A 22,911-nucleotide genomic window follows, 5' to 3' on the forward strand; every position below is an offset into this window, starting at 1 on the left:
TGCTGTATCAAGTAGGTGAAGGGGGGGCAGATGGCCGGAATGGCGGTGGGGGAGGAGGAGGAGGAAGAGGGGGGAGGAGAGGGGGCACCGGCCCCTGTTTCGGATGATGTGATGCCCCCCTGCGTAAAGCTGGTGCTACCAAATCCGTGTCTGTCATGTCTATCTCTTCATCTTTCATTGGAGGCTGTTTTTGTCTATCTTTTTTCTTTTCCAATTTTTGTAAAGCCATCTCAAAGCGGTTCTCTTTCATTTGCTTATACGCTTCTTCTCGATTTAGAAATATAGAAAACAATTCTGCATATCTTAACTCCTTAAACCTGCCCTGAACTCGGAGTTCTACGAGTAACTTTGTAATAAGTTCATTATCCAAACTGCCCAATTGAGGCCATTTACTCCCCTCTTCCAGTTTCAACACAGGCCACACCCACAGCGAGAGTCTGGTTAATTCTCCGGAATGTAAAGCAGCGCTTCTTACTGTCAGCAGATTCCAGTTTTTCAAAATCAAACTCATCGGGGAATCCTGCGGGATTTTTGGGTTTGTAGATAATACACCACCCATATCTTACTTAGAAAGAAACAGTAGGAAAAGGTTCCTAACCTATAGATCAGCACAGAAACAAACCAGCAGAGCAAAGAAAGCAAGCCTGAAAACCATGCGGGTTCAGCTTAGAAACTCTGGCGGGATTTGCACTTCGGTAGTTGAACCCACACCCCAACCCGTGGGCCACAGCCCCCTCTGAGCCACAGCCCCCCCGTGAGCCTTATGTGGCCTGCTGTGAGTAATAGCGAAGAGCGTCCCCTTCTCTTCACAGCCCCACCCCCCCGCGGGAGCGGAGTAGTTAAAAACCCTCCCTTTTATGGCCCCCTCTGGCCATGCTCCCACCCTTGGAGATCTCTCCAGATGCTAGCTAGCTATAAAACCATAAAAAACCCCTTTTGATCTTATCTCTCCTGCTGTGTTTCTGCGGTAGGTTCTTCAGAAAACTCCCGGTTTTCAATTCTGGACCGCCGCTTCCCTCCCGTAGTGCCAGCAAGTGGGGGGGATACAGCAGGGTGTTTCTCGGTCCAAAATCAAAACTCGGGGTTCCTTCTCCTCCTGCCTGGCTTGCCAGAACTGATGCCTTAAATCACTGGTAAAAATTTTGAGACACAGACACGCAGTATAGGAAAAGGGTATTACCTTGGTTTAATAGGATCTCAGATGCACACCGATGACTCAGCCCCCGACGATGTCTCTGTATATAATTTATGGACAGCTTAGATTAGTATACTCATTTAAAAGTCTCTAATAAGAAGTCTAACAAATTAAGTAATTGCCCCCTTATTAAAATTACTTCTTCCCAAAAAAGTTACAACTTAGTTTACAAAAACATGTCTCAGTGATGGGGCTCTGTTCAAGGTTGGTGCCTCATGCTCTTGAGATTGTGGGGTTTGTTTCGTCTTCTCTAAAGAATTCTGAGCAGGGCAAGGGTACTAGGGTTATAAACATGTAGGGTTAAGATACAGGGAGTAAAAAGTACAGGAATGGGGAAGGGTAAAAGGATATATATAAAGAGAGTATAAAAGTAAAATGAAAAAGGACAAAAACCCATCAGGCATCATAGCTGCTATTTATTGACTACGTCCATTGGAATTTGATGATGTCTTGTTTTCAGGAGGATCTGGATTATCTTCTCCCCTTTCTCAAAAACTTCCTTTGCTGTGTAGCCCCATACAATGATGTCATCAATGTATTGCAAGTGTTCTGGAGCCTCACCCTTTTTCCAGTGCAGTTTGGATCAGTTCATGGCAAATGGTGGGGCTGTGTTTCCACCCCTGGGGCAGTCTGTTCAAGGTGTACCAGATGCTCCTCCAGGTGAAAGCAAACTGTGGCCTGCACTCTGCTGCTAAAGGAATGGGGGAAAATGCATTTGCAATGTCAGTAGTGGCACCATTTTGCTCCCCTGGATTCCAGCTCACACTGAAATTCCAGCACATCTAGCACGGCAGCACTCAGTGGTGGTCTGACTTCGTTTGAGCCACGATAGTCCACTGTCAGTCTCCACTCTCCATTGGACTTATGCACCGGCCATATAGGACTATGAAAGGGTGGGGGAGTCTTGCTGACCACTCCCTGGCTCTCCAGTTCACAAATCATTTATATGGATGGCGATCACGGAGTCCCAGTTAGTGCAGTATTGCCAATGGTACACTGTTGTGGTAGCGATCAGTACCTGTTGTTCTTTGAGACTCAGCAGTCCCACAGCAGAAGGGTTGTCTGAGAGACCAGGCAAGGTATTCAGCTGTCTAATATCTTCTATGTCCACAGCAGTTATTCCAAAAGCCCAACAACGTCCTTTTGGATCCTTGAAATACAGTCTTCTGAGGTAATCTATGCCAAGGCTGCATGGGGCCTCTGGGCCAGTCACAATGGGGTGTTTTTGCTGCTCATTCCCAGTCAGGCTCACTTCAGCTTCCAGTACAGTCAGATGTTGGAATCCCCCTGTCACCCCAGAAATAGAGATGGATTCTGCCCCTACATATCTTGATGGCATCAGGGTACATTGTGCACAGGTATCAACTAAAGCCTTATACTCTTGTGGGTCTGATGTGCCAGGCCATGGGATCCACACAGTCCAATAGATCTGATTATCCCTTTCCTCCACCTGGCTGGAAGCTGGTCCCCTGTATTCCTGGTCCTAATACTTGTTGCTCACTTTTTGTAAATATGAACTGGAGGTCCCTTCAGGAGGATCAGAAGTAACATCAGCCCTTCTATTCTGTCTGAGGACTTGCCCCCTGGAAACTGGAGCAACATTTATCATTGAAGAATTTCTTATGGTTGTTTTCCTTTTCAAGTCATATCCCTGTGCTACTAGGGCTGAGATGGGTTTTTCATCCCACTTCCTCATGTCTTCTCTGTGGTCATGCAGGTGAAACCACAGGTTACCTCGTGGTGTGGACCCTCCCTCTTGAGCAGGGGTGTGCTTGCTCCCAATAGCAGAGACTCTGGTCCATACTGGTTTGACATGGGACATTTCCTCTCTAGTTTGCTTGAGTCTTTCCAATCTGTCTGCAGTCTTGGATAGTCTTTCCACAGCTGTGGTGCAGGTTGGTAGGGAGTAAAGATGATGATCTTCATATTGCTGGAGTTGGGTAGTCACCTGAAGCACTGTCTATTCTCCTTTCATTGACATCAATGCCAGTGAGTTGGCGTACGATGATGGCACGCTCCATACCATCTTCTGCCACATGGATTGTGTACACCAGACCTCATCTGAATCTATAGGGGACTGCTTGTTATTTGAATTCCAATAGATTACCTCCAGCACAGCTAATTCTCTCAGGTACTGGATACCATTCTCCATAGCATTCCACCTGCTTGGGCGCACAACTAGATCATCCTTGAGAGAATAGCTTTCCCTCATGCTTGACAGGAGTCGCCTCCAGAAGCTGAGAGTTTCTGTCCTCTTCCCCTTGTCAGTGCTCACATCCCTGGACAGGGATCCCAGTAGCTTGGCTTTACTACCATCTAGTTCCATACTGTGGGCCGCCCTATCCCAGCATCTGAGCAGCCAAGTCACCAGAGGCTCACCTGACTGGTGTCTAAAATGTTTTCGTTTATCTCGCAGCTCACTCAGGTATAGGGATCAGGTGATAATCGCTGGCCCCGCCTCTTCCTCCTGTTCTGAGGGCCCTACTTCCTCTTCATCCCTCACTGAGCAAACTGATTTGGTCTTGGATTTCTTCTTCTGTATAGGGGCAACTGCTACTAGCATGGGTTGTTCCTCTTGTTCGGCTGCAGTTTGAGTGGCCACAGTTCCAGTTTCTCTGCTTTTCTCCTCCTCCCCCTGAGGGTGCTGTCTAGTATCGAGCAGTGTCTGACAAATAGTAGCCAGGACCCAACACACTGCAATAAGTTGCTCCTCTCTGGAGTTGCCACAGCATTCTCCTTGCAAATATTCTGTCACTTTATCAGGGTCCTGTAGTTTTTCAGGGTGAACTTTGAAACCATTGGAGCCGACAATGTCCCAAAATACTGGCCCATGTCCTCCCACATTTGATGCCACTCATGACCGTCCACCCTTGGCACAGATATCTGACTTTCCTAGAAATCCCTTTTGTAACTCTAAACATGGTGTTGACTGTACTGAGGAGACCTGGCAGACTTAGCAACAAGAACATGCTTTCCTTAATATCCAAACAGAATTCAAAATTCTCAAAAGCTGTTGCAACAGGCCTGAAGGAGGAAAAGGGGGTGAAAAGCTGGGGAAAATCACCCTCCCTTTTTCTCCCAATGATGCCTTAAAAGCTGGTAAAAATATGAAGCAGACACAGCAGTAAAGGGAAAAAGGGTATTACCTTGGTTTTAATAGGATTCTAGGTGCGCGCTTGTCAAAGGTGGAAACACACCAAGAGCAGTCCCCGTGTACAACTCGTATACAAATTTATGGACCTCGCAAATTAGCATATCTACCAAAAATCCCCCAATAAGAAACTTAACAAATGAAGTAATTGTCCCCCTATTCTAATTATCTCCCCCTAAGTGAGACTACAGCCTACTTTACAAAAACATGTTCCAGAGAGGAGGCTCTATCCAAGGTTGGAGCCTTTACTTTTGCGATAGGTATGAATGTTTCATCTCCCCCCCCAGAGAACCCCCAAACTAAGCTAAATATTAGACTACAAGAGTTATAAACAGGTGGGGCTAAGGTACAAGTAGTGTTTGTGAAGGGTACAAGAAGAGGGAAAGGGTATAAAAATGTATAAAAAGGGCATAAAAAAAAAGGACAAATATCAACAGGCATAATTTCTTCCCTTTTTAGAGACTAACAAAAATTTACCTTTTCTAGTCTCTACACTACGCTAACCACAGTACCAGTTTACATATCCAGTTATAGCAAAAATAATAACTACAATTATAACTATTATAAATGTTTTTTTTTTAACCCAGGCCCAGTCTGGTAACCATGAAGTGAGGGTGTGGGAGATATGGTTGAATTTCAAGGTGTAATTTCTGGAACGCACTTCATGTAGAATTTGAGTCCCTTTCTAACTTCTTTCAAATCTTAATTTTTCAATGGCCAAATACCACATCTATTTAGAGGAAATAATTGGGTACAGATTCAGCAATTGCTCATATTAAGAGCTCTGGATAAATTTTGGATCACAGTGTTGTGCAACTTTTGGCTGAGCTTTGAGTCATGGTTACCAATTGGGCAAACAACAGACATATAAAGAACAATTTAAACCACATCATCTTGATTTGCATCAGTCTCTGTTTTTTCAATGGTCTCAGGGACAGAAGCTTTCTTCATTCTGGAGTAGTGGATCCATGGTCTTTTCCCAGCAACCTTTCTCAGAAGTGAGGGTGGTCAGCAAGACTTGGAATGGTCCCTTCCACTTAGCTTGGAAGGGGTCACTGTCCCACCATTTGATGTAGAATCAGTTTCCAGGCTGAAATGGGTGAGCAGGGGTGTCCAATCCTATAGGTTTGGATCAGTTTCCAGGCTGAAATGGGTGAACAGGGGTGTCCAATCCTATAGGTTTGGACAGCACCATGAATCTCTGGAGCTTCTGCAAAGTGGAGCTTAAAGATGTTAAGTATTTCTGTAAATCAATTTTACCCTTCATGTGAATTTCCCCCGGGATATGTGGAACCTGATATGGTTTGCCATATAAGATTTCATAGGGACTTATATTGTCCCTCTGCCTTGGTTGTATGCAGACCCTCAGTAAGGCTATAGGCAAAGCCTTAACCCATATCATAGATGTTTCTTGGCAGATTTTACCAATCTGGGCCTTGAGGGTTTTATTCATACGTTCAACTTTGCCACTTGCTTGGGGCCTGTATGGTGTATGCAGGTCCTAAGTAAGTCTCACAATCCTGCTAACTTCTCCGATCACCATTGCAACAAAATATGGTCCCCTATCTGATGACATTCCCAAAGGAACCTCAAACCTTGGAATTATATGGTTGAGCAAGGCTTTCACTACTTCCTTTGCTGCATTGGTGCGACAGGGATAAGCTTCTGGCCATCCACTGAATGTATCAACCAATACCAGTACATATTTATATCTCTCCTTACGTGACATTTCAGCAAAATCTATTTGCCAGTAATCTCCTGGGAGATGCCTTGCCTTGGTCACTCCTAACACTACTCTTTTGGTTCTGTCAGGGTTGTTTTTGCAAAAAGTTTCACACTTGCTTGTTATAGATTGCACAATATCAATCATCTCTGTCCCTATCACTACTTTCTTCAGATGTTTTAAAAGGTTTTCTGTTCCCCAGTGTGTACTCTCATGTTCCTTCTGTGCTATTTCTCGAAGAAGCAGGGGTGGGACTACAACCTGGCCTATTGGGGTAACAGCCCACCTACCTTCCTTAATCTCAGCCGTAGGAAACTTAATTTGTGGTCACTCTGATCATATTTTGGAGTAAACCCTGTAAGATCTACTTCTTTCGGTGATACTACTGCAAGTATGCTTTTTTCTGCTATTTCTCTTGCTATTTTGTCAGCATAGTAGTTTCCCACTTCAGGGGTTGTCTTTCCCTTTTAATGACTTCTGCAATGCAGGACAGCTACTTCTGTAGGCTTCCAGATGCTCTGCAGGAGTGCAAGGATTTGTTTTGCATGCTTAATGCAATTACCTTGAGCAGTCAGCAGGCCACGTTCTTTCTAAATAGCTCCATGGGCATGAACAACACTGAAGGCATATTTGGAATCAGTCCATATGTTTACCTTCTTTCTTTCGCTCAGTTTTAGAGCTCTGGTCAGTGCAAACAGCTCCCAGTCTAGTTTCTCCAGAGGCACATCCTTCAGGTGTGGTCTGCTGGAATAGGTCTCCTCCATTGTCTGTGAACAGTCATGCTCAGGCATGTCATCAAGTAATATGGATGACAAAAACATTGCAGGCTTTACAACAGATGTTGTTTATAGGGTAACACTGTCCTGTTCCAACAACACGGATTGGTATTTAAGCATTCTGCTAGGGGATAGCCAGTGTCCCCCTTTTTGCTCCAGCACAGAGATCACGGCGTGGGGTACATACACGACAATGTGCTGCCCAAGGGTGAATTTGCGAGCCTCCTGCATTAGGATGACAGTTGCTGCCACAGCTTTCAGACACCCAAGCCACCTTTGGCTAACATTGTCTAGCTGTTTTGAAAAATAGGCTACAGCTTTTCGCTTGTCCCAAAGGTGCTGTGCCAATGTCATGAATGGAAGACAGGAGTGTAAATGAATTTCTGCTGTTTGCTCAGGCCTCTAGCAACAGGCAGTAACTCTTATTAAGGTGGCCAGCACCCCAAGACCCGATCTCGTTTGCAAGGTCCTTTAATAATGGCCGATTAAGTCTAATATGATATAAATTATCATTTATTAGACACAGAAAATGACAGACATAAAAACTTAGGACAAACTACATACCTCACAGGAATAACATAATTGCAAACTTTAATTATGAAAAGGTATCTATTCCTATTAACAGCTAGCAAGGAATAATATAACTTAGGAACCAAATGTATCTTACGAGCCAATTGGTGGTGGAGCATACTTCAGAATCCTTTCACCCAATTCCCAGGAAAGTAACCACAGAGTCTGCCTCCAGACTCTGGGGAGAATCCCTTTACACATATTCAGAGTGTGTGTAGGAAACCTCTGCTTTTGGGATACTGTTTGTGAGTGTTATTGCAAGCCGCAGGCCTTACCGGAGAGCGTCTCAGCCTAGCCCAGGTAAGCGACTCAGTGCCCCAAACTTTCCTTCGGAAGGCTGGTCACTGCGCTTACACCAGCCGGAGAGCCAAAAGCTAGCTCTGGTTTCGTCTGCTCTTCGCAATGCGGCGGTAGTAAAGGAGGTGAGAAGGATCTCTGCATGGTGGCCACAGAAGATATTTATTCACGTCATCACCAGAGGCCAAAGAATTCCCAGGGGCAAAGATGCCTCATGGGCAAAGACACATCATGGTGTGGGGTCTGGGGTTTTCTATAGAAATGTGGGGGGCAGGAAGAGCACATGGTCCAGTGATCTTAGGGCATAGGGGCAGTGATTCACCCCAATCGAGCCCAGAGACACTTCAGAGACCAAGTCAGAGAAGTGGGTATTTGCTTTATTCGATGTACCGGGTGTGTGGGAATTGTTTCCACCAAACACACACACCTCAGTACCCCCAAAGACACAGTGTTATAGGTAAAATTCATGAATATTCATTACATTCTCCAGGATAGGAGTGGTTATACAAATCATTTCTTGGAAGTCATTAATATGTCCTGGTGGTCTTTGGAGACCCCCAAAGACCCGTCCAGGGTGAAGGTTCCTGTGCTGGTTTCAAATGCATGCTTAGCTGATAAGCCATCAGGCCAGAGCTGTTACCTACAATTTGAATTTGAATCAAGAGTTCAGCCCTCAGCTCGGACAGGCGCCCTGGAAGGGGGGCGAAAGCTCAGAGTCTCAGTAGGGATGTTTCGTCTTCCCCAGAGAACCCCGAACTAGGCTAAATATCAGAGTACAAGGGTTATAGACATGTAGGGCTAAGGTGCAGGGAGTGAAAGGTACAAGGAAAGGGAAAGGGTATAAAAGTGTATAAAAGGGGTATAAAGAGAAAAGACAAAAAAACATCAGGCATCAGTATGGTGGGAACACTTATGGCCATGGAGGAATTCCGGGTCTCACCCCCACCCCTCTTGTGGTGCTACAGTCTTGAGACTACACACACTACAGAGTCCTTTAGCTGAAAATAAAAGTATTTGTAGTTTGCTTTACAAATGCTTAGGCAAAGAGATTTAAACTCTTTTTTTTTTTAACAAATGCCATTGTTTGACAGTAAAAGCAAGCAAGCAGCAATTTAGTCTTTCAGCTGCTTTTCTCCTGGTGCTGGAGCAGCTTTCTGATTTTTGTGTTCAGCATCTAACTCCAGGATTTTGGTGGTGTTTCCAAGCAGAGTAATGAAAAATAATTACATGGGCTATGTTGACCTTGGTGGAGGGCAGGTGAAGTATGACAGACTTCCAAGATACAGCTCCTTTGTTTCTATTCCTCATCTATTAGAAGAAATAGTGCCCAGCTGCCATAAAAATATGTTGCAAGTAGCTCCAATGGTTGCAAATGTACATGAGGCTGGGGACCTGCTGCAATAGAGGTGGAGCTCCTTGACTACTAAACCTTCTTCTGTTCCTGTCTGAAGTAGGAGATTGCCTTGTTTGGCTTCTACTTGCCACATCTTTTCATGGTGTGATTTGCATACAAGACAGGACTTGAATTTATTCTGCCAGTCTTCAACTTCTGAGAGTTGTTGGTTCAGGAAGGGCAAGGCTGTAGTGCAGCAGCTGATGGTCATGCTCTTCTGGGAGGTCTAAGGTAGCTTTCCTGACATGAGGTTGAACCAAAAAGAAGGTGTTTTGGCAGTGCAGAAGTCTTTATGCATGTGCTGCAGTGAAAATTGATGTAGTGGTTGCCTAAAGTGATTTGCAGTTTGGATGGAGTAATCCAGGCATCTTTCACAGCCTGGTGGCAAAATAGAAACCGTTTGTTGCCTGGTCCAATGGAGAGGAGGTCAGGGAAAGGGGGGAGCTAATCAGCTGGAATTGCAGCAGTTTGAAAAATAACAGACACAAACCTCCGGTCTCTTCTGGCAGGATTTATCTTTATTACACACACTTCAGTATTTATATGTTTCTTCTGTGTACAAGTTTTGGGAAAGTGCCGCAGGAAAGACAAAACAGTCACACCAAACCAAGCACCCCTAGAGCAGATGTTTCTTGCTCTGTTATCACACATACTCGAAAACACACCACCAGGCAACATTCTGGGTGGTAAAAAGGCATTCACACATAGGTGTTTCTGGCTGGAGCTAATCCTTTGATATGCGCTTTTCCCAAGGGAACAGAGCTCTTATCAAGGTCGAGATAACTGCCGAAGGCTGCTGCTTCTACAGGAATCATCCCAGTTAAACACTGCACACCAGGGTTAAGGGCCTTATCCAGGAAATCCTTGAAATATGTGTTTAAAATTAAGTCCCCCTGACTTCAATCTATTTAGTCTTGTGCTTAACTTTGCTTAACTTTAAGCATGTGCCTAAGTGCTTGGCTGGCTGAGTGCCAAGGCAAATAGCAGACCTAGGAGCAGATTCACATAAAGTAAATGCTTTACTGGACGGAAGTCCTGAGGGAAAGTGGATGCTATAGCAGGTCTGGGATGATGGAAGGGGATAGTGCTGCATATCCCAGCTCCACCAAGTTATTCTGCTTCAAATACCACAGACCTGGGACTGTGCTTGCCTTATGGAGAACATAATAACAATGTAGTCTCTAAATGGGTGCCCTAATTTCTGTATTTCATATTTTGCTATTCTGAAGGCATCAGCCCCATCCATAGCCTTGTGTACACTATAGAGTCCTGAAAAAATATATAGCTTTTTCCTCTTAATTGAGAGAATGGAACATCTTAGTGGAGGAAAATAGTCTTGATTTTATAATCAGAAGAGGAAGGAGAGCAGATTATATGATCTGACTAATAAATCTTCATAGGAATTTTTGTGCCTACATTAACACAACAAAAAAGACTCCTGTATTTGCACAAGCTTTTAAAATGGCTTTATCTTCTTTCCTGTTTCAAGCTACTTCCCGAAAGCCTTCTTTTAATCTCCCTTTTACTCATCCTGCCTGGGCTTCTTGGAATGGCTGAAGCACTGAATGACTCCACAACTCAGATAGTTATGAAGTAGGTATGTGTTTATTCCAGCTGGGGTGCATGGGGGGTAGCCCCTCCAAAGACATGCACACCCTCAGCGGTACTTCACTAAGTTTATATTAGGTTACAGGTTACATATGCATAAAGTTAGACAAAGCCCCTATACATATTCATTATCTATCCCCGCTTCGTATTATAATGAGTTCAAAGTTCATTTAAATATGCCTGCGCAAGCGCAGTGTCTCAGATTAATTGTGGGCAGGGGTCCCAAATGATTGATGACAACGTGATCCATAGTCTTCATCACGATGAACTGTTCACCCTGTTCCCTTGCGCATGCTCCCTTGGTTCTTGGTCCAAGTCCAAGCCTGAGAACCAACTTGTACTGGTCCTGGGGTCCAAGGGCGGGATGCTCGGTTACACTTGGTGGTTTTTCTCAATTATTTGGCTCTCTTCTCTCCATCCTCCCCAATACCAGGTAGGCACAAATTCATTAAGTGAATAATAAATGGATTGTGGCGGGCATATCTTAGTAAATCATTATCCAATCTCTGGCTCTCTAAATCAGTTCAAAAATATTATTATTACTATTATCCAACTTCTAGTTCTTTTACATTAATAATTTCTATTTTACCCTAAATCAGTCCCCCCTTTTCTATAAAATTAGTAAATTCTTTTACTAGTAAATGGATTCTTCTTCTAGCAAGCTTCTGCGATAAGTATCTCTCAATGCCTTACCATGTACATTCGATAAAGTAGTTAAAATGGATAGCCTCTTTAACATCCTACAATTCCAAACAAATAGCAGAACAGAAAACACAAGACTAATACCTACCAAAATTAGTAAAACAATTATGGGGTGACATAATGTATTAAGGATACCAGTTGCAGTAGGTGACCATCCAAAAAGCATATCCCACCAGTGGTGATCCGCATCCTGTCTGGCTCTTTGCAAGACTCTGCTTATTTCCTCTGTATCATGGTGAATGGTTATTAAAATTTTCTTTCCACTTTTTTGAATTCCTTTTAGGATGTTAATTAAGTCTTGGTGCTCTACCAATTGTCTCACCGGCGTAAGGTTCATCCCAATAGGTGTTGATGATAAGTCATGATACATTGTGTAATTGGATTTTATCAATTGATGACATACAACTGGTGCCAAATACAAAAAGTCACACCCAATGATCTTCACAAAATTACAAATACAAAAATTAGAATGATTCCTAACATCCAAAGTAACATTGTCATTATCTATTTCTATGAAAACACACATTGTTCTTAACCAAATACAACCCCGACCAATATATACAAGTACTGTTTTCTGACTAGTATCCGGGTGAACTTCAAAAGTGGCAAATGCTTTGCTCAACATCTAAGCATATATCTTTGGCATTAATTGTGTTACTCTCACAGATAAACCCTTGTTGTTCTCGTGTAATGCATGATTCTATATTTACAGTTTGCCATTTCTTGTCAACCATCCGGGCCCATGCTCTGTGTTCAGAAGGGTAAAGCACTGCTCCATCGTGGTTTAATCCTAAAGGAACGATGGGGTGTATTACATAAATTGTGGCATTGCGTATATGTCGGAGTTTAGGGAAGGCCTGGAATTTTTCTCCATCACTGTTACTAAGCAACAAATAGTTGGGTGTTTAGAGCCATCAAGTCTTTTGTAAAAGACAAAAGGTGTGCTTGGGCAGGGCAGGGTAAGGGAAGAGTCGGCCCTTGGAATGCTCTCTCGTTGTTCGGACGCTGAGAGGAGAGGCTGCTCTTTGCTTTTCGGCTGCGACCAGAGGAAATCCAACTGTGCCCTGTTTTTCTCTTCTCCTGGCTGGGTGAGCTTTGATTCAACCTTTTTTCCCACTGGGAAGTGCATGTTTCCCCGGGCTGCATTTTCTCGCAGCAGCTGCCGGGAGAGTCCGGCTGCCTCTGCCGCCTGCCCCTGCCCTCTGCCGCACAAGACCGTGGCGTCTGCTGTGACTGCAGAAATCCTTGCTACCTCGCTAGCTAGCTGGGGAGAGAGCCAGCTCCTACCCCTGCCACCCTGCTTTTTGCCACTCCGAGCTGCCCTGCCTGCTTTTTCAGCCTGCCCGCCATTACCAGCTGTGTGAGGCTGACCTGACCCTGCGCCACAGCGCCACCTGCAGCCGCTCGGGAGTCATTGCACCTGCCCTGCCCGACCGGGAGCTCAACAGCGCCCCTGCTGCTTGCAACCGTGATTACACCACACGGGAAAAGGCTCGGCAGCTCACAAGTCATCTGCTATTGGTTTCTGGTTCTAGTTGTGGTTGCTATTATTGTTATTGCTTGTTTATAGATACTAGTAAAGAACTGATATTCCTTTTCCCATACCTTTGCCTGAAAGCCCTTGATTTTCAAAATTAAATAATTCGGAGGGAGGGAAAATCACATTCTCTGTCCTAAGGGAGGGTTCAACCTCTCTTGGCAGACACCTGTCGTTCAAACCAAGACAGTATAGTATGTACAAAGGCTGTAGCTGTGTTAGTAATTGGATCATAGGTGAAGTTTACTAAAGTCCACCAAGATTGGAGTTTCTTTTCCAGTTCGGTAGCATTATCCCAAACAGCTTTTCGTATTTCAGTAGGGAAAACACCTTCATTTCCTTCCCTTATAATTAAAGAGGCTGCTGATTGCATCCATAATTGTGCTTGTAAGAGGCTGCTGATTGCATCCATAATTGTGCTTGTATGCAACTAAGAGCAAGGGACACATTATTTTGAACTGCTCCAAGTGCATCTAATATTAATTTATGATTGTGATTGTTAGCATTTGCAAGATCTGGAAGTACCTTTGAAATTTGCCACTGACCATTTCCTAACGCTAGTAAAGAAAATTGTAAAGGTTGTTTTAGTCTTGTTAGGTCACTGGTTGTGGTGGCCAATTTATTCATTAGTATCTCTGAATCAATCTCATTTAAAACACCCAATCCCGTTCCTAACACTCCAGTTAAATCTCTTCGTGTTCTGCTCCTGAAGAGTCCTTGCCTCTGTAACCATGTTGTCCAGCCTTCAAAGGATGTTTTTAAAAGAGAGGAGCAAGCTGGTTGAATTTCAGAAATGTTAATTTGCATCAGTAATTCTACACGCTTAAGAGACCATTCTGGGTTAAACAACAATTGCTGTTGGCCTGTATTTCTTTTCACATATGGGCCAACTTCATAAATTTTTGGTCGAAGTGTTAGTTTAGGAGGAATAGGAGTGTTAATTTGGGAGAACTCTTGTTTTGGTCTGGCTTCCACATTCATTTTAAATTTCTGAATTAAACCTAATAATGTTGGTTGAGTAGGTTTAGATGTCCACTGGCACACTACATAAAAAGGATGAACCATAGTAAAATTAAACCAGCAGTCACTTTGCTCTTCCTTGCAAGACTTGGTAATTTCGACATTATTATTGCTTGGGTCACTGGAAGTCTTGTTGCTAGCGAGTTTCTGGCGACAACTTAAGGAAAACACATCTTGTTTAACACAATCCCAGTCCTCAGTAGGACATAATTCCTTTGAAATTCCAAAGTGAATTTTGGATGCCAGATTGAAATCAGAAAAATGGCCAAAAACCGTAATAGAAGAGGGTTTTTCATATTGAAAACCAGGTTCTATTTTCCTGCATCCCACCTGGATTTTTTCATTAATGATACCAGGTAGGGTCATGATCCACTCATCTTGATTCCAAACCCATTCAGGCGGGTGGTAAATTTCATCATCATGCATTACAGTTATAGCTAAATTCAGATGGCTGTTTCTAGGGTAGTCTCCATGAAAGCTGGAATGCCCTATGAGGGCTTGTGACCAAGGCCATTCAGTATTGCCCTGGCTAAAAGTACCTCCCTTTCCTTGAAGTATAGTTATAATTGTGATTACACCAATGAGAGTAACTTTGCTAATTGCATTCATTTTACCCAGGTAAATTTCAATTTCAGTTCATTATCATTAGAAGCCACTTTCCAAGGCACCTCTGGAGCCTTCTTGTCCTAGGTTGCAATATTGATGTAGTTAAGTATTCTATTACCACCAGCTGTGGGCCATTAGCTGCTATCACCCACTCTGGATGACAGGCAATGGGCCATCCGTTAGCTATTATCACTTGCTAATGACCCACCCCGCATGACAGGCAATGGGCCATCAGGGACCCACCGTGTGACTCATGGACTTATCTCATCCCATTGTGAGATGCTCTGCCCAGGAGGGAGGAGCCAGGTGTTCCCACCTGGATATAACCTGGCCCTGGAACTGCCTGAGGGAGCCCTGTCTACTGGGTTCCCAGAGGACCAGAGCTACTACTGGATCTTCAGCTGGAGACTAGACCTTCACAGGATCACCGCTTCAACTGGACTACTTCAGTTGGACTGCTACTACCACCCTAACAGGGTGTTAGGTTTTATCTGACTTTGTCAGTGCTTTTCCTTGTATTATTTCACTTATTTTTAATTTCAATCTTGACTTGTGATCTCCCACTGGTTTGTTTTCAAACCAATACACTTCTTCACTCGAGAATGATGAATCTAGGCATTCTGTTCTTTGATTTTGATTTCAGTGAAAGTGCAAGTGGAAGAGATTGGGGCCATGCTAAATTAGCTTCTTGCCCCAATCTAACAATTTGCTGTTTGATTAGGTGGTTCATTTTCTCCACTTGACTGTGGGTGGTATGGGGTGTGAAGCTCCCAATCTATGCCTAAATGTTGGCTAACTTGTACCACCTTTGAAATGAAATGTGGTCCTCTATCTGAAGACATTGTGGCTGGAACTCCGAAGAGTGGTATTATTTCTTGCAACAATGCCTTGGTTACCACCTGGGCTTTGGCAGTTCTAGTGGGAAAGGCTTCTGGCCATCCTGAAAAGGTATCTGTTAATACCAACAAGTATCAATGCCCCCCTTTTCTTGGGAGTTCCGAAAAATCAATTTGCCACTGCTGTCCAGGCCCATTCCCTTGCCCAATTTGGCCCAATTTTGGTTTGGGGATATTTTTAGGGCTAGTCTGGAGGCAAAGATCACACTGTCAGGTTACCTGTGTGATGGTAGCGTATAAATTTCTGGCAATAATTCTTTCAATTAAATATTTGTGTAGGGCATCTATTCCCCAATGTGTCTTTTGGTGTTCTTTTCTTACTAGTGCCCACACTAAATGAGAGGGAATGACCAACCTCCCCTATGCAGTAATAGCCCAACCCTCTTCATTATATGACCCATCCAGATCTTCAATTAGTTTTCTGTCTTCTTTAGTATAGGTTGGCTTACCTTCTAGGGAGATTTGGCCATCTGGAATTAAAGCCCCTTCAGTTGTCACCTCACCTTTTGCTTCTTCTTTTGCCTCTCTGTCCGCCAGATCATTTCCTTCTTCCAATTCTGAGCTCACTTTCTGGTGTGCCTTAATGTGCATGATTGCTAATTTTTTGGGTAGCTGGACTGCTTCCAACAGCCAGGTTATCTCTTGTGCATGTTTAATGTTTTTCCTTGCGAGTTCAACAGTCCCCTTTCTTTCCAAATGGCTCTGTGTGCATGTACAACTCCAAATGAAGACTTTGAGTCTATAAATGTTTATCTTTTTTCCTTTTGCTATTTCCAAAGCACAGGTTAAAGCAATTATTTCAGCTTTCTGGGCAGAAATGTTTATTGGTAGGGGTCCAGATTCTATTACCTTTTTGCTGGTGGTGACTGCATACCCCGCATGTCGCTTTCCACTGATGATGTAGCTGCTCCCATCAGTAAACCAGGTCTCTGCATCATCCAAAGGTGTATCCTTCAGATCTGGACAACTGGAGTATGTGGCTTCAATAGTTTCCAGGCAGTCGTGGTGCACCTGCTCTCCATTGTTTCCACTGAGGAACGAAGCTGGGTTGACAATGTTAGTTACCACTATTTCCACATCGTCCTGCTCCACCATGATGGCTTGGTATTTCAGGAACCTCTGTGGGGAAAGCCAGTGTCCGCCTTTCACTTCCAGCACTGCACACTCTATGGGACACTAGCACAGTCATTTTCTGGCCCAAGGTAAACTTGCGTGCTTCTTGGATGTTTAGCACGACTGCTGCGATGACCCTGAGGCACCCGGGCCACCCTTTGACTGCTGCATCTAGTTACTTAGAGACATAAGCAACTGCCCATCGATATGGGCCCAGGTCTTGTGCTAGTATCCCCAGGGCAATCCCCTGTTTCTCATGAGAAAACAGAAAAAATGGTTTACTCACTTCTGGAAGTCCCAAAGCTGGAGCTGACATCAGGGCATTCTTCAGTTGTTTGAAGGCCCTAGTGGCCTCTTTCGTCCACTGAAGATCTCTGCTTTCCTTTTTGATGAGCTCATACAAAGGTTTTACAAGGACCCCATAACTAAGGATCCAAAGCCTACACCATCCCATCATCCCCAAGAAAGTCTGTAGCTCCTTTACAGTTTGGGGTTTCGGGGTTTGGCAAATGGCCTCTTTCTGGTCTTGTCCCAGAGTTCGCTGCCCAGCACTGATTTAATGACCCAAATAAATTACCTTTGGTTTTACTACTTGAGCTTTTTTCTTGGACACCCTGTACCCATGGAGCCCCAGGAAATTTGGTAAAATTACAGTCCAAAGTACACAGGCTTCTTCTGTCTGGGTAGCTACTAGGATGTCATCAACATATTGCAATAGCTTTCCTTCTTCAGAGGGGGCTTCCCAGGATTCCAGGTCTTTTGCTAGTTGATCCTGGAATAGGGTGGGACTGTTCTTGAATCCTTGAGGCAACACCGTCCAAGTGAGCTGAGTTTTGTGTCCACTTTTGGGATTTTCCCATTCGAAAGTGAATATTTTCTGGCTGGCTTCATGGAGAGGGAGGCAAAAGAAGGCATCTTTTAAATCTAAAACAGTAAACCAGGTTAGTTCAGGTGTTAGCTCAGTTAGTAGCGTGTAGGGATTTGACACCACAAGATAGAGGTCCTCAGCTATTTTGTTTACTGCCCTTAAATCTTGTACCACCCGATATGACCCATCAGGCTTGTGGACTGGTAAAATGGGGGCGTTGAAATCAAATTTGCACCCTCTCAATAGTCCTAGATGTAAACAGTTTTTAATCACTGGGCTAATTCCTTCCTTGTCTTCTTTCTTAAGGGGGTATTGTTCAACTCTGACTAGTTGTTTCCCTTCTTTCAACTTAATTTGTATTGGGGGTGCATTTTTAGCTTTTCCAGGTACGTTTGTTGCCCATACCCCAGGGAATACTTGATTCATAATTTCTTCACTAATCTCTTCCTCAGCCTCTGTGGTTGCCAGCATTAAACTTAATACTTCAACATTTTGTTGATCATTTACCTCCAGAGTAATTTCCCCATCTTTGAATGAAATGGTTGCTTGATGCCTGATGGTTTTTGTCCTTTCTCTTTATACTCTTTTTATACCCATTTTATACATTTTATACCCTTTCCCATTCCCTGTACTGTTTAGTCCCTGTATCTTAGCCCCACATGTTTATAACCCTTGTACTCTAGCCTAGTTCGGAATTCTCTGGGGAAGACAAAACATCCCTAGTATCTCAGAACAAGAGGCTCCAACCTTGGATGGAGCCTCCTCTCTGGAACATGTTTTTGTAAACCAGATTGTAGCCTCATTTAGGAGGGGGTAATTAGAATAGGGGGACAATTACTTCATTTGTTAAGTTTCTTATTGGGGGATTTTAGATAGACATGCTAATTTGGGAGGTCCATAAAACTGTATACATGTACCTGGTGTGCTTCCTCGGCATGATTCCACCTTCAATGAGAAGGCACCTGGGATCCTATTAAAACCAAGGTAATACCCTTTTTCCCTCTACTGCGGTGTCTGCGTCTTATTTTTACCAGCTTTTTAGGCATCAGCGCGTAACTGTTCTAACAGGTCCCTGCCCAAAAGGGCTTTTGGAGGTTTGGGCATGTACAAAAACTTGTGAATATCCCATTGCTTTCCCAGTTTATACTTTAAAGGTTTGCAAAAATATGCTTTTTCAGATTGGCCAGTTGCCCCTTGAACCATGATACAATCATCCCCCACTGGCATTAAAGCTTTATTTAAAACCAAATATGTTGCCCCCATGTCCACTAAAAATTCTATTTCTTTTTCCCCTAGCTCCATTATAACCAGTAGATCCGCTAGGGTGGAGTCCTCCGGTCTTCTTCAGTCTTCTTTCATGTGTGCAACGACTCCTTCTCATCCTCGTCTTCCTTGCTGGTTGTTCTGCTTTCTTTTTGGACATTGGTTCTTCCAATGATGAAATTCCTTACAGTTAGCACACTGATCTTTACCTAACTTAGGTGGGCCTTGTCTGGGTGGTCCCTGTCTGGGTGGTCCCTGCTCATGATTTTCCCTTTCTTTCTTCTCCTACTATTGCTACTAACTTTCTCATTCCTTGTTTGTACCCGTCATCTTGATAACTGAATACTCTCCATGCTTCATTTAATAAGGTCTCTAAATTTCTTCCATCTGCCCCTCAAAGCTTCTGCAGTTTGCATCTAATGTCCCTTGTGGACTGTCCTAAAAAAAGATTTACTAGTTGCTGTATTCCTACATCAGATTCAGGATCTAATGTCGTATGGCAACACATGGCGTGTCTCAGGCAATCGAGGAAGTAAGATCGTGGCTTGGAAGGACCCTGTTTAATTGCATATAAGGCTGACCAATTTATGATTTTGGGAATGGCCCTTTCCATCCCCTTCACTACCCATTCCTGGTAATCTTTTTTTTTTTTTGCCTTTCTGCTGACCTGTTTGGATCCCAGTGTGGGTCTTGAAGTGGGAAATAATCTTTTACATCTTGTTGTGTTTTATAAAAGTCCTCTGCCAAATCCCCTGCTGTTTTTAAAATTAATTGCTTTTCAGTTTCCGTTAACACATCCAATAATAAATGCATATCACTCCAATCTGGATTGTGTTTAATTATAAATCGCAAACATTTAGTGTTACCTACTGGATCAGTTCAATAATTTTTGACCACCTTTTCCCATCCATCTAGGTTGATTGTAGAAAAAAGTACCTTAATCAGCACTGCTTCTCCCTCTGGTCCCACTGCTTCCCTTAGGGGGGCTTGTAGCACCTGTTTCCTGGTCCAAGATGCGACAGGACTATCTGGGTGAGAGGGAGTTGGAGTCAATGTTCTTTCCGAGTCCACATCTTCCTGTCTCCTAGGGGGAGGCTTAAGCAGATTGGTTAAATCCTGTTCTTGCATTTCTTGGCGAACCTTATCTGATTTTATATATCTCTCCCCAATGCTGCAAGAGGAGCAACACCTCTTAATTTTTTTCCCCTTTTGTTTTTGTCTTCCTTTCAAAGGGCTAATACCATAGGGTCGGTGGGAGGTCTATTCCCACAATCTCTTTGCCATTCGGGGTGATTTCGAAGAGAGAAAAACGTATCAGCATAAAAGACCTCACCCCATTTTCCTTCCCATCTTAAAAACAACATTAACTGTAATAGTGTGTTATATTCTAAAGACCCATGAGGAGGCCATCTAATTCCGTCATCTAGCTTGTACAAAGGCCACCACTGTTGCAGTGTGCTTATAGGATTTTTTGCATATTGATGCTGTTCTAGAGATTTCTCCCTAGCAGAAGCCTGTACCATCCCATGCTGTAAGCTTATTGGTTTCCCCCTCTCCCCTCCCTAGCTCCTCCCCTCTGGCTTTCCCTGGTTAGCTCTTCTGAGTTACCACGCCTCTCTTCCCTCTCCTGATAACCCTCTGCGAAAGCCTGACTCAGGGGTTCACCATCTTGGCTTTCCAGCACTCTGCATCCTCCCCTGCCTCTCCGCCCCTCTCCACCATCCTCTGACCCTCGACTGTGGACCTTGAATAAAATCCCTGGAAACCTCAGATGGTGATCCTGCATTTCTTTCATCGCCACACCTCCACAGAGTCTCGCGTCCCCTGCAGCTCCACCGCCTGCTACAGCCACGTGTCTGCCTGGCGTGTTCTGGCCCCAGGCGGCCCCCTCCACATTGCGGCGTGGGGTGGCCGTTCATGAATTGTGATACTGCGCTGCCGCACACCACCGAGTTGAAAATTTTGTAAGAGTTCTTTTATCTTCTGTACCTCCACTCCCTGCAATTTCCTTCCAATGTGCTAAAACACAGCCAAGTGGAGTTGTTTTAGGAACTTCTTTGCTTTGCCCAGTTCCCATCTTATCTACTTCCTTCTCTTGGTTTTATCTCGTTTCCACGCAAACCTCTTTTCACACTGCCTTACTGTATTTTTCCCAATTTTCCTCCTGCGCCGACCAGGTTTCAGGAACTAAATGGCTCTTCCCACACACTAAGGCAATAACAACTGCTTCTGACCACTCTGTCACAATAGTAAGCGTGTCTCTTTCGTTAAGGTCTCCGCTTTTTATTTCAGCTATTCTATGTCGAGCTTGAATTTCAAAATCCTCACATGCTGGACACCACTTTGATCTCAAATGGGAAACGCAATACCACTTTTTGTGACACGCAGCACACTCACACAATGCCCAAACCTTACAGTAATTATTTTTACATTCAGGGCAAAGAAGTATTTTTGGCATCAGACAAGCATCTCATTTATTTCACTCAAAGTCAAGCTGCTATGAGAGAAAGAGAAAAAAGAAGGAAAGGTCAAGATCTTTCTCCTCGCTCCGAGTCAAATTACTAAAGAAAACGAAGTCCTCTGTTCTTAAAGTAAAATCGCTAAGAGGGAGGAAAAAAATTAGAAAGAAAGCAGCCACTCTTTTTATGCTCCTCCTCTTTTTTTCATCTTTTTTTCAGTTATTTTTTTGCTAAGTAAATTATCTCAATATTCTCAATATTCTTGTAAAATTGCACTGCTAAAAAAGGGACTTGGTGTTTTTGTCCACACAAAACTTTTATAATGCTCCAACTTTTATTTTCTTTACAACCTGCCCAGTCGTTCTCTAACAGGTTGGTAGAAAAATAATATCTCCTAACTCCATAAGCCTGCAAACCTGATACTGTGTTAAAACCCACAAATCATGCCGTAGCGCAGCTGCTGTACTACATCCACATAAAGCCAAAGGTCTGGGGGCTATGCTCCTTTGATATAGCCACCGGGGAAAAGGCAGTGTCTTCTAATTGGCCGCTGTCTTGGTTTGAAAACAAACCAGTGGGAGATCACAAGTCAAGATTGAAAGTAAAAATAAGTGAAATAATACAAGGAAAAGCACTGACAAAGTCAGATACAACCTGACACCCTGTTAGGCTGGTGGTAGCAGTCCAAATGAAGTAGTTCAGTTCAAGCAATGATCCTGTGAAGGTCTGGTCTTCAGCTGAAGGTCCAGTGGTAGCCCTTGTCCTCTGGGAACCCAGTAGACAGGGCTCCCTCAGGCAGTTCCAAGGCCAGGTTATATCCAGATGGGAACACCTGGCTCCTCCCACAATGGGATGAGATAAGTCCATGAGTCATGCGGTGGGTCCCTGATGGCCCATTGTCTGTCATCCGGGGTGGGTCATTAGCAGGTGATAGCAGCTAACGGCCCACAGCTGGTGGTAATAGAATACTTAAATACATCTATATTGCAACCTAGAAGAGCCGCAGTATAAAGTTTTCCTTTATTCACTTGCCACTACAGTTTCAATCAACTGCATACACTCACCCAAAGCTTTATAACAATTTCAAACAATTACATACAGCATACCCTTACCCCAACACAACAATAAACACTAATTACGACACAACAAACACTTTTTGCAACCACAACAACAAATTACAACAAAATTCCAGAAACCACCACTAACATACCAAAGCTTAATAATTCCCAACCATACCTAAATATTCATTCCAACTTTATTAAACCACTTGCTTCGTCTCTTCACCAGCCAATCCCTCGCTTGCTTCACAAATTCAAATTATTTAATCTGCGTCTCATACACGCACACACAGAAACACAACACCAGTGTTAACAACAGTTCAAACTAGTTTCTTTTGGGATTCACTTGATCCACCCCCAGGATTGCTAGTGGCCGCCCTATCGGTCAGCGAATCCCCCCTTTGCCAGCTAGGGATGGAAATTACCCCACCGATTCCCAAGTCCCCCAAGCCAGCTGCTTGCAAGCGTCACCCACTCGGGGACAAAGCTGAGCACAGGGACATCTCCCTGTGACTTATCAGCAGCCCCTAGCCATGCGTATACAACTTACAAGCTTGCCTATACCCAAAACAACATACCGTTTCTCCACCATATCAGATGGTCATTGCTTGCCCCTGCAGTGAGTGGCCGAGGAGCGGAGGTCCTCCAGGAAAATCCCGGGGCGCGCCTTAGAATG

General features: G+C 43.9%; 2 protein-coding genes, 1 long non-coding RNA gene and 1 pseudogene across 6 annotated transcripts in view; 1 reads left to right on the forward strand and 3 right to left on the reverse strand.

The window, feature by feature from the left end:
• LOC146425334 (uncharacterized) overlaps nt 1–12,245 on the reverse strand; it is a 36,303-nt pseudogene extending 24,058 nt beyond the window's left edge. Inside the window, exon 1 of the transcript XR_014846508.1 lies at nt 11,283–12,245. The product of XR_014846508.1 is annotated as an uncharacterized LOC146425334 (transcript). The remainder of the gene's footprint in view (nt 1–11,282) is intronic.
• The window catches only part of LOC146425329 (uncharacterized), a 440,420-nt gene that overhangs the window by 180,950 nt on the left and 236,559 nt on the right, over nt 1–22,911 (reverse strand). The window lies entirely within an intron of this gene.
• The window catches only part of LOC146425331 (CBP80/20-dependent translation initiation factor-like), a 365,952-nt gene that overhangs the window by 135,073 nt on the left and 207,968 nt on the right, over nt 1–22,911 (forward strand). The window lies entirely within an intron of this gene.
• On the reverse strand, nt 13,304–14,155 carry LOC146425336 (uncharacterized). The gene has a single exon (XM_085041434.1). The coding sequence runs from the start codon at nt 14,015–14,017 to the stop codon at nt 13,304–13,306; it is 714 nt and encodes a 237-aa protein (XP_084897560.1). The 5' UTR covers nt 14,018–14,155.

The sequence above is a fragment of the Lichenostomus cassidix genome, chromosome W (assembly GCF_008360975.1).
Source record: "Lichenostomus cassidix isolate B80296 chromosome W, HeHo_3.0, whole genome shotgun sequence".
NCBI classification, from domain to species: Eukaryota; Metazoa; Chordata; class Aves; order Passeriformes; family Meliphagidae; genus Lichenostomus; species Lichenostomus cassidix.

Excerpts from the sequence above, each read along its gene's own strand:
- LOC146425336 (XM_085041434.1), bottom strand. The coding sequence starts at position 14,017 with ATGGTTCATCCTTTTTATGTAGTGTGCCAGTGGACATCTAAACCTACT.